At 33.2% G+C, this 12,384-nt stretch overlaps 1 protein-coding gene across 1 annotated transcript; it reads left to right on the top strand.

Annotated features, from left to right (window-relative positions):
- The first annotated feature begins 3,680 nt into the window (after nucleotides 1-3,680).
- LOC105421525 (Pentatricopeptide repeat (PPR) superfamily protein) lies at nucleotides 3,681-5,062 on the top strand. Its single transcript, XM_011629179.3, is given in 2 exon segments — nucleotides 3,681-4,120; nucleotides 4,123-5,062. Coding segments are annotated over 2 exon segments (1,200 nt in total). The 5' UTR covers nucleotides 3,681-3,777; the 3' UTR covers nucleotides 4,980-5,062.
- Nucleotides 5,063-12,384: the final 7,322 nt, after the last annotated feature.

Below are 12,384 nucleotides of genomic sequence, written 5' to 3'. Positions count from 1 at the left end.
TTTCAAAATTTATTGTTAGTGTTTGAAATTGATTTTAGAGACATCATGAAGATTTTTTATGCCAAAAGTGCTTCTAGAACGAGAATTTGAGGTGAGAGTCATTTTGTTTTCATAAAGCCTAGGGTTTATAGAAACCTCATCCTTGATAAATATAACATATTATTTAAAAATTTTGACGGGGATCTGGAGCTGATCCACTTGAACCCAAATCCTTCAAATACAAAGTTTGGATTCTGATCTGACTCTGTACTCAAATGCTGGTAGGATCCAAAATTCAAATTTCATATCCAAACGGGGTAAATTATATTCCCTATTCCAAATTGACTTAATAAAATAAAGAAAAAATACCCTAATACTATTTATAATAAGTGCCGTTAAGAAATTCTCTCATATTTCATCCTATTTATAATTAATGCGATTAAGAAATTCTCTCATATTTCATTTTTTTTCTTTCTACTTTTGTTGAGAATACATTACGTCATAGTTATTAGTTTCAAACCGCTCATTATAATAAATCAAAGAGCAATTCCCGACGCTTATTGTAAAAAGTTTAGTCTGGATCGTCTAATTTCTGAAAGATAGATCAAAGCTGTCGGAACAAATTAGTCCTGAACTTCTCATTTGGCCTTACAATAAGTGGTTGGGAACTAGTAATTCCAAATCGATAGTATTTTTGAAAAAGCTAAAAAAAAATAAAAAATAAAAATAAAAGAAGACACGAGCGCAATGTAAACCATGGGAGATATCTTTTAAATACAACCAATTATAAGGGATGTCAGCGGAACTTGTAACTCCAAACCGATAGTATTTTTGAAAAAGTTTAAAACTACAAAAAAAAAAAAAAAAGACATGAGCGCAATGTAAACCATGGGACATATCTTTTAAATACAACCAATTATAAGGGATGTCAGCATAAATCTTCATAATTATTCAGTAAATTAATTTGGTTTCAATTGCTCCTGTTAAATAAAAAATCTGGGATTAATGGACCCAGTCAACTAGAGAGACGAAAAAGGTCTTGCATTTAGAAAACACCATCAAGTTTTTATTTGAAAAAATATAAATTAAAGGGTAAGTTACATTAAAAAAAATATTAAATGCGGTAAATTATCTTATTTGACATTATGATTGATATTTTATAAGTTTCATTTCACTCGAATATTTTTTAAAAAATATAATAAAAGTAATTAATGCGGCCATGTTCAAGATTGAGAACCCTACACCAATAAGGGCATTTTAATAATTTAGCCTTACTTAAGTGGGCCGGGGCCAAATGACAAAAATACCAACTAAGATTATTATTAATATTTCGTCAAGCCACTCAAATAGGGCTAAGTTACCAAAGGGCACCTTTTGGTTAGGATTCTCAATCCTACACCTGGGAAATGTAGTCATGTTCTATATTTTATAAGAGTTACCTGAGTGAAATCGAAGTTAAAAAAAATGAAACTCCTAATGTTAAATAGGATAGTAGTTTGTAAAATATTGTGATTGAATAAATCTTCCTTTATCTGTTGTGGGTCAAGGGTTCCTTCTTCTTCCCTCCTTCAAACTCTTATTCATATTTTTCATAGTCAACAATAAGATCCCCCTAAGATGATCATCCCATGGTTTTGATGTATTATACAAGGATAATAGTTTTGTACGATATTTTGATGTCTTGTATAGAATAATTTGACCCTTAAATTGATGCCTTCCAATAGTTCTGTAAAATAATTTGACCCTTGAATTGATTTCTTCCTTTTAATACAAATCTAATACTTCAATCTCATGTACAAATCACGTTCAGTGATCAAATAATAATATGAGTTAAGATTAAAAAGTAATCAAAATGATGATGTATTAAACGGACATTATGCAGTCTTCTAAAGCATTAATGCACATTTTCCATTTTCCATACAACAGTCTAGCAATAAATCCAAGTTTCAACCCTTTGTGCACATTTCAAAGGAAAGCTTTAGCAGTAAATCTGTGTGTTGAGCAGCCAATTGGGTCTCATTATATGCTTTAAAATGTGAATTTATTTAGACTTTTATAGGATTTTTTTTTTTTTTTTTCTGTTTTTTTTTTTTTTTTGACAAGAGTACTTACTTTTCATTAACTAAAATGGGAAGTACAAAAACTTCTCAAAACATTGCACAATCAAATTATCCAACAATGCACCATTCTTTGCCAGACCATCTATAATCTCATTCACTTCTCTATACACATGATGAAAGCTTATTGACAAAGACGATATTAGTACCACAACTTGTAATAACAAGAATCTAAGATGCTAGGGTGGTCTCGACATCTTATCAATCATCTTCAATAACCAACGTATCACCAAGGCATCTTTCCTTCCAAATTAAAACTCATTGCATAACACCAGCAATTTCTACATGATTTGCATATATAATACCACACTTGGACCAACATAACAAAAGATAACCAAATCCTCACTATCTTTAAAGACTCCACCTACTACTGCCACCCTTGGGTTACCCAAAGAAGACCCGTCAAAATTCAATTTGAAACACCCTGCTACAAGCGGCTGCCAAATACTTCCTGGTCTAACCTTTATGAAACGAACGGATATGAGATTTGTTATATTGATCATAATGTCAAGTTTTGATGTCCTATGTCCTTTAATGACACTAAACCAGTTCCATATTGTATGCAAAATTCTATATTTAATCTTTCAAACAACACTCCATCCCTCTATTTCTTTCCAACCATAATTCTCAAATTATAGCCGCTCTGAAAATGTCCCAAATCATAACCAAACTTAGGAAAATCCACTTACCTTGAGATGATTTAAAATATTCTTCTAAGAATCTAGAATCATCCTCAAAACACCAATTTTTTGCATCACCCAACACTAACTATGATAAGTTAAGGGACAATGAAAATATAAATGCATAACATTTTCCCGATCTTCTTAACAAAAGAGGCATGCATTGACCAAAAATTTTCCCTTTCTTTCTAATATTCTCAATAGTTGCAATTTTACCTTGTAGCAGCCTGCACCCTGTGTGCTATCCTCCATTTCTTGTGTGCACTTTCATGGGACTTCCATATGAGTTAGATAACCACTTATTTGCAAAGCCCCTTCTACTCTCCATTGGAGAAAAAACCTATGACTTGCACACATGAAAAGTGCCACCCACAAATCCCATATCCCTCTCTCTCTCTTCCAAAACTCTTTCTCTCTCTTAAAAAACTGCTCCACAATGGACCACTTGAAACAAATCCACGCCCAGGTGGTCCTCCATGGCCTAGCCCAGCATAATACCCTCCCAACAAGCAAAATCATATATTTTTGTGCCCTTTCTCACTTGCCTGGCTTCCTTGAATATGCAGACCTTGTTTTCTCTCACACCAAAAACCACAACTCTTTTACTTGGAACACTATGATTAGAGGCCACTCCCTTAGCTCCCTCTCTCTACACTCAAATGCTCCACCAAAGCTTCCCACCTGATAATTATGCATACCCATTTCTCCTAAAGGCTTTTGCTCATGACTTAAACCTAGAAATGGGCAGTGGAATTCATGCACACATTTTGCAGAAATGGTTTAATTATGATTTTATTTGTTCTAAACAACTTGATTAGCCTATATAGTTACTGTGGTCACATAGAATTACCACGTCAAGCATTTGAAGAAAGCTCTATAAGCGACCCAGCACTGTGGAATGCCATGATCTCTGAGTATGTTAAAGTGGGTGCCGCTGAAATTGCAGAGGCTCGCTGGCTTTTTGATGAAATGTTAGAGAGAAATGTGACACATGGAGTAGTATGATTAATGGGTATGTTAAGTTTGGGAATTATAAGAAGGCACTGAGTTTGTTTAGTGAGATGCAAGCGCAAGGGCCGAATGAAATCACAATGTCTAATTTGCTTTTGGCTTGTGCACATTTAGGAGCTCTAGAGCAAGGGAAATGGGCTCATGTGTACATTGAGAAGAATGGCATAGAGGTAGATGTTGTATTGGGGACGGCATTGATAGACATGTATGCGAAGTGTGGGAGTATAGAGAGGGCGATGCAGGTATTTGACAGTGTAGATAGGAGGGATGTGACAGCATGGACAGCCATGATCACGGGACTTACGATGCATGGCCACACCGATGGATGCTTTGCGCCTTCTCGGATATGCAAATTTGGAGCACAAGGCCTAATGCCATAACCTTTGTGGGGATCCTGTGTGTTTGTGGCTATGCAAGCTTAGTGAATGAAGGTGAACATTACTCTGATAGCATGAGTAAGGATTTTGGGATCAAACCATTGATACAACATTATGGGTGCATGGTGGACCCTTATGCAAGAGCTGAGTTCATAGGAAATGCTACGGATCTTATAAAATCAATGCCAATAGCCCCTGGTGGCCTAATATGGGGGTCCTAGATTAGTGGGTCTAGGGTTCATGAAAACACTGAAACTGCTGAATTTGGCATCAAGAAACTCGTAGAATTGAACCCTCTAAATTGTGGGGGGTATGTGCTTTGATCAAGCCTGTATGCTAAAAGAGGTAGATGGGATGATGCTAAGAATGTGAGGGGAGTTATGAAATCAAAGGGGACAAAAAAGACTCAGGGTTGTAGTTTGATGGAAGTGGATGGCATAGTACATGAGTTTTTCATGGGAGATGAATCACATCCAAAGACTAATGAGATTCATTCAAAACTAGAAGAGATTATGAGTGAAATTAAGTGGGTGGGATATGTAGGGAGCACTAGGGAAGTTGCCCTGGACTTAGATGAAGAAGGAAAGGAGCATGCCCTCTATGTTCATAGTGAAAGGTTGGCCATTGCCTTTTGTTTGCTAAGCACAAGCCATGGATTGCCGATTCGAGTCGTTAAGAACCTTCGGATTTGCGCAGATTGTCATGTTGCAGTAAAGCTCATGTCTCAAGTGTATGATAGAGAGATCATTGTTCGAGATAGGAGCCGATTTCACCATTTTAAACATGGTGTTTGCTCTTGTAATGATTATCGGTGATTTATAAATTCTAAAAAAACTATCGTTCATTGAGGTTGATCATGTTCTTGCGTTTCCTTCGGAAGGGGTGATGATTTCTGTAATTGCACTGTGCCCCTCGCTGTATTAATTAGGTTGGGAAGAGTTCCACGTTTGGATTGGCCATTTATGAATTAGTCCATATAAAAGTCCGCCATTTAAGTTTGGGAAAAGTTTATATAGTGCCGAGGTTCTAAATGATCAAATTTGAGTCTACCTCAAAAATTTCACTGGAAGTGATTGTTTTGATGCCCAAATATCTTCAAATTGATCTTCTCGACATCAAGATGCATGGACATGAGAAAAAAATGGATTTCAATTTTTAAAGATACTGCTAAAGCATTTTTGGACAATTAATTTTTAAGATTTTCAAGTTTTCATAGATCTGTTCAATATACACTATTTTTTAAGCTATAAATTTTATAATTAAAGATGAAAATATATTTTAATGCTATCATAAAGATTTTCAATACTGAAACCACATTTCTCGAACAAAAATAAAAATACATTTTTAGCATGGTTTTGGATTCTCAAATAGTCAAAACAGTTTTTTTTTTTTTTTTTCTCTTTATATTAAACTTATAAAGTGTGATTTTGGAGTGAATTACCTCAAGTTCCAGTTTGGTAGGGACTTGGACCAATTGCCCACATATCACGGTTCAATATGGGAAAACCGGCTAATCCGGTCCACCTTACAAAACCTAGTTTGGGCTTCTCACTCTTGTCATACTTAAGGTTGCGTCTTAGAATTTGTTGGATGAACCAAAGTGTAGGATTCAGTGCCGTCACTCAATAAAATTGAGGATTATCTACAAAGAAAGCATTTATCTTGTATATATAGGTTACTATCATTAGTTGTCGCTTAAATTTCAAAATAGGTGGTTGTAAAAGTGTCATTAAATAGATACAAAGTTTTCAAAAAAAAAAATTTAAGATCTCAGCCATCCAATTTGATACCTAATAAGTCGGAATGATTGTGACCTCCATATACAAAAGATAAATAGTTTGGACCGACTATTTAACTACAAATCGTAATATTTCTCCTACATCTAAGACCCTTTCTCTCCACCACTTTTTTTAAAAAGTAGTAAAACGTACCCAAAATATTAAAGTAAAACTAAAACATATTAAAGTCAGAGAAATTACGATAAAAATTTGTCGCCTTTATAAATGACTCATTAGCGTATGCTCGTGCGCCCAAAATGGAATCATGTTTGGTTAAATGGGGCCTGTGAAAGACCTACCATCAACTCCAAAAGAGAACGAATATGAAAAAAAAAAAAAACATGAATCATACCTTTAACCAAGGATTGAAAAACGAATCAATCACCCAGATTGTTCATTCTAAAAATCAAGTTGGATCGGCAAATCGATGAGGGTCGGAGAATTGGCCGAATGTATAAGATCATGCATTAAAAGAATTTCAAAAAGTTATTAAAATTTTTTTAAAATCTAGTTTTTTTTAGGTTTTAAAAAAAATAGTGATATTGCATTATAATTTTTATTATTTTATTAGAAATGCATAAGTACTATATCTGAGTGTTTATAATCCATTACATTCATTTTACAGTCAAATATAATTTAAAAGGGCAACTCATTACAATAAAATGGATCTTTTTTACTCAATGTTATAGTGAAAAACAAAAGTGTATAATTTTAATTTAATATAGAGAAAACAAAGACATGATCATCACAAATAATAAATCTAATGTGAAAAAAAATATAGAATTTAGAAACGTGGATTTGCCATCATGTTTTGATAACATTAGAAAAATAAATAAATAAATTTATACTTGTGAGGCAGAATAATTAATAAAGAGCCCTAAAAATAATTTATAAAGTGGGTGTATTGACTAAAAGTGCCTAACGACCTAATGTTTTACTCTTTTTTTTAAAAGTATTTTTTTAAATATTAAATAACTTAATATTATTTTTTACTTTTTAAATATCTCATGAGCTAATTTTATTTTTTTCATTTTAAATATCCCAATGAAGTAGTATAATTCACCTGTTTATTGGATGAATTTATTCACCCCTACACAATGACATGTTCGAGAGAAAGGGACAAAGAAAAATTGTTGTGGGAGCGAAGCTATAAAACGGGCATAAACCCAACATTTCCACGTGAAGTGGACTAAATTTCTCGCCAACCTGTTTATAAATCATAGTTATTAAGACTTGATGGGATGGTCCAGTTTGACTAATGGGTTACGAATCGCTTAATCTAATCCAAAAAAAAAAAAATTGAATTTATTTGAAAATTAATCAAAATTAATATTTGATTTGTCAATTATAATGGTCGGATGAAACAAGGACAATAAAATTAAACATTTTTATATCATATATTTATGTTTTTTAAATATTATTTTTATTTTTAAAAATTATCCTAACCAATTCGATGAACAGTCAATTTTTGCTTAAATGGCTCATCCAGACCACCAGGGACAATAAAAATTATGCTAACTGGTTTGATCCACAGTCAAATTTTGCTTAAATGGCTCATCAAGACCTGGAGGGACACCAAAGAAAGAGCGCTTTGTACTTGTTTACTTTAATTTTTAAGATTCCCTCTTTAAATAAAAAGGCATGGAAAATATAAAAGATGAAATTTTGTTATGATCTCTAAAATTATAGAATTTCGTTATGATCTCTAACATTCCCACATAAAGTGATAGATCATAACTTGGTTTTCTCTCTCTGTGTTTTCCACTTTAAGAGAGAGAGAGATTGACGCATAAAGTGATATCTCAGTAACGATATTCCAAAATTTTATTCGTCAAGATAAATCATTATAGTGAATGGAATGTGACGAAGGAAAAGTACATAAAGTGAGTGGATGACAGGGAATAGCTCTTTAAACTCACAATATTAGGAAATGTTTGAGAATTGGAGATTCGTTAATCCCCTCTCAAATAAATCATGAGAATAATAGAATTTGGCATATTTTATGTGCTAGATCTACCGCCTAGAACCTTTAAGGGCAAAAAGGAAAGACATTGCTCAGATCACTCAAACCATTAAAATTTCTGACAAAGTTTGGGCACTCGCATTACCTAATTACTGGTTTACCCCAAAAAAAATCTCTTTACCCATTTTAAGGAGCTCATTTTTTCAAAACGTAGGTGGCTTATTCGATCAAGTTTTTGGAAACCGTCACCAATACGTTGGATTAAACTAAACTTTGATGGCAATGTTAAATTTTAGGAGCAAGTGGCAGAGGGTCTATTGCGAGATTCAAACGGTGTGATCTTATGGTACTACCATGGCTGTATGTACTTTTGCGGGATTAATGAAGCATAGATATGGGATTAATAAAGCATAGCTATGGACTTCAAAACTTGGGGTTTCCAAGCTGCACCCTAACCACTATCGCTTGATTATTGAAAGTGACTCTCCGGATGTTATTGCATGATGCATTGACCCTAAACATATGCCGTGATATTCATGGATGAGATTACCGAGAGAGAAGCGGTATACAAGCACATACACAGGGTGCGTATTGGAGAAGTTGAACATTTAGGGAAAAAGGCAACAGTGATATAGAACTTTGTAACCTTGCGCCTTTTGGTCTCCTTTCATCTCACCTATATTGTCTTCTTGTTTCCTCTTTTTTTAAGGGAGCTCTTTTCTTTTCTTTCGTACATTTTTCAATCAAATCCACTTCATGTCCACCAAAAAAAAAAAAAAGTGCACTTTACATAGAGATGCATCCGTGAGTGTAGAGGTAAAGTGCACCTTCAAAATTTATCTTGGTATATAATTTTGATGTAAAATTTTTTTAGGATTATCTCAAAATCTATTTTTATATCGAATTACGAAATTTTAAACTTCAAAAATGGTTAAAATCAAATATATCTATAAACATATGAAAATCTTGAAAATAGACGGTGTAGATAATATGTTGTAAACTGCACTATTTTTTAGATCTAAAATCTTTTTTTTTTTCATAGTCATACATCTTGATGTCAAAATTATCAATCAAAGCGTTTTTCAACATTAAAACTACTTTTTCCGATGGATTTTTTAAGGACATCCGTAGTTCTGCATTATAAGGTAGCATCCTTATAAAAAAAATTTCCAAAAAAAAAAAAAACCTACTTCCTTGATTGTTTGGAAATACACTTAAACGTATGTAAGTAACCTCATTCAGAAAAGATAGATGGTAATTTTTTTAAAAATAATAATTTAAAATATTATAATACGTTAAACAAAAATTGCTAACGTTGTTTGGACAGTCAATCAGTAAAAACTGACTTCTTATATCGGCTAAAATCAGTTTATAACACTGATCGTGACTAATTTTTTTCTCAATTTAATTTTACTCTAAATCAGATCGACTCAAACGAATGATCAATTGCTCAACCCGACGGAACACCGGCATGTCCACCATCATCCTCGGTCACGTTAATGCTAATAAGAGTACACCTGGCGTTACACGAGTCAGGCCAAACGTGATGGCTTTTTAAACCTTGATAAGTTTTGTTTCGTGTGAGATGATGAAAGTGTGGGGACCCGAAGGATCCCAACCATCAACTGACAGGCGCTGGACTCTGGAACTATAAGCATCTTCTGACACGTGGCAAAACATGGAGCACCAAAGGTAAAGATTCCCAATCCTTATCCACTATCCCACTGCCCAAAGCATGCCATGGAAAACCAACTTCACGTTTGCTTGTGCTCCAAATAACAACCCATTTTTCTGTAAATATCCGTCATAAAAACAAAAGGGCAAAGTTTATATAGAGCCGAGGCTCTAAACAATTAAATTTAAACCTATCCAAAAAATTTCGTTAAGAGAGGTTGTTTTGATGTTCAAATATCTTTAAATTGATCATCTCGACATTAAGAAACATGACCATGAGAAAAAAATGGATTTTAAGTTTTGGAAATAGTGTAGGTTATGACGTATTTTTTTACGATCGATTTTTAAGATTTTCAATGTTTCATAGATCTGTCGACCTACACTATTTTTTAAGCTTTATACTTTATAAATAAATATAAAAAGATATTTTAAGGCTATCACAAAAAATTTCAAATATTAAAACCACATTTTTCGGTACTATTTGAAGGTACGCTCTAATTTGATTGTTTAGAGCCTAGGCTCTATACAAACCGCAATCAATATATATATATATATGAAAAAAATTTATATAAAGTTGTAAAGTAGAATTACATATGCACTTTAAAAATTTATCGGGTTTTTAATGTTGAAAACCGTCTAACTGATTATCTCAACATCAAGATGGATGAGTATAAATAAATAAAAAAAATTAAGTTTAAAAAATAGTATATTTTTCAACACATTATCTAGACCATCCGTTTTCAAGATTTCTATTTGTTCATAGATCTACATGATTTTGGTCATTTTCAAGATTTACTAAACTAGAGTTTATAGTTTAAGGTCCCTGCTTTCGTCAACTTTTAGGTTTAATTCCCAAAGATTTGGGGAAAAGAAAAAAATTGTGCTCTCAATATTCAAACGAGGCCTTGGTGACTGGTCTTTCTAACGCATTGTTAAGGAAAACCGTCTAAGGTGTCAACATTATATTCGACAAGTAAAGTGCACCTCATAAATTATTCTAATACTGAAAAACCCTCCAAATGATTATCTCAATCACGAGATTTTTGGATATAAAGAGATGCAATTATTAAAAATAACGAATTTTGCAATAAATTATTTCAGCTGTCTACCTTTCAGATTATTACGTATTTATAGATCTATTTGATTTGAATTTTTTTTTTAAATTATAATTTTATAATTATGGGTCTCAAATAATAGTAAGGTTTCTGAAATTGTAATTGCATCTTTTAGCATCTTACTTTGATTGTTTAAAGTAGACTCCTTGTTAAAAGTGGACTCCTTTTTAAAATATTTTTCCACTTGATTTTCATGGAGATATGATTATCTGGACCTTCTAATATTCCTTGATAAGACACATATTCTCAATAATTTGTCACTAAGCTCAATAGGCGTAGGCTGATATCGATTAGGTGCATTTTAATCATTTATAAAAAGTTACTAACAAGCACACCAGCCAGTCCACCTTATGATCAATTGGTGGTCCTTCCAGACTAACAAAAACCGTCTACTTATGACAAAGCAACTAGTACCGATCACCATAATAGTTTGATAAGGCACACACGATCATAGGGCCTAACCCAGTACTGGTCCCGCCTAAGTAGGGTCCCGAGAGGGGTGGGCTGAAAACGTCCTAATTTTTGGCATATGTATAAAGTGATTTATGCATAAAGTTGTCACTCTCATAACTCGAACCGACACTCTTGCACTGGTTACCCGAGCCTTTTACTGTCCGTGGACACACTATATCATTTTCAACATTAACAACCCACGACAAACATCTGCTCAAACTGTAACAAAAAAATTACTTATGTTGCTTATGGATTATAAGCTAAAGTTTTCACAGGTCATAACCTCGATCACTGCCATTGTGAATATGTAAAAAATGCAACGATGATTTAAAATATGAGTAATGATCTTATAGGACTTTCTCCACCTACATGTATAGGATCCCAAATGATCATCACTAAAGTTGATACGGATCTTTAAAAAAGTTATTAGGTAGGCGTGGGACTTGACTTTTTTATAAATCTGTACCAAATTTAATGATGATCTTTTCTCCCTAAATCTCACTATTTCCCATAAAATATTTTTAAATTTATATTTTATAAATACCCAAATCATCAAGTGGGAATCCATCTATATTTTCTATCTCCAACATTTTTTTTGAAAGAACATCTCATTGATTAGGGTGAGTCCGCTTATGCACCAAAATTATCATTGCATAAACATTGGACAAATTTCTTATTGGTGTGGTTTACATAAAGTGTTAAGCTTAAGCAACCAAAGCAAGACACGCCCTCAAACCCTTCTAAGAGATGCAGTTTTGGTGTCGGGTGTTAAGGTTAAGCAACCAAAGCAAGACACGCCCTCAAACCCTTCTAAGAGATGCAGTTTTGGTGTCGGAAACTATAAAGGATGGGTTTCTACGAGTCGGCCAACACACATGTATATATGCTGCTCCTTACTAAAATTTATTTTAGATGATTTTTTTTTGTCTTTTTTTTGGGTAGATTCATCATCTAGGTCAAGATGATCGCATAAGTAAAAAATAAAATAAAATTTTAAAATTTAAAATATATATTTTTAGTAATTTTTATGCACCGTCCATATCTTTTTTAATGACAATATACTTTACGTAAGGATGGCCGTTTGTATGTGAGGCGTCAGCAGGCTCTTGGACCCTTGACTCGTGAAACAATTTTCTAATTATAAAAGGACCTGAAAATGTATTTCTACTTCTAATTATGAAAATTAAATGTGAAAAAGTGGTAGTTATTTTTTTTAACATCTATACATCAAGATTCA

The sequence above is a fragment of the Amborella trichopoda genome, chromosome 2 (assembly GCF_054954075.1).
Source record: "Amborella trichopoda isolate Santa Cruz 75 chromosome 2, AtrichopodaSantaCruz75HAP2 v2.0, whole genome shotgun sequence".
Lineage (NCBI taxonomy): Eukaryota > Viridiplantae > Streptophyta > Magnoliopsida > Amborellales > Amborellaceae > Amborella > Amborella trichopoda.
Note: the sequence above shows the minus strand (reverse complement) of the source record. Positions and strands in the feature narration are given on the sequence as shown.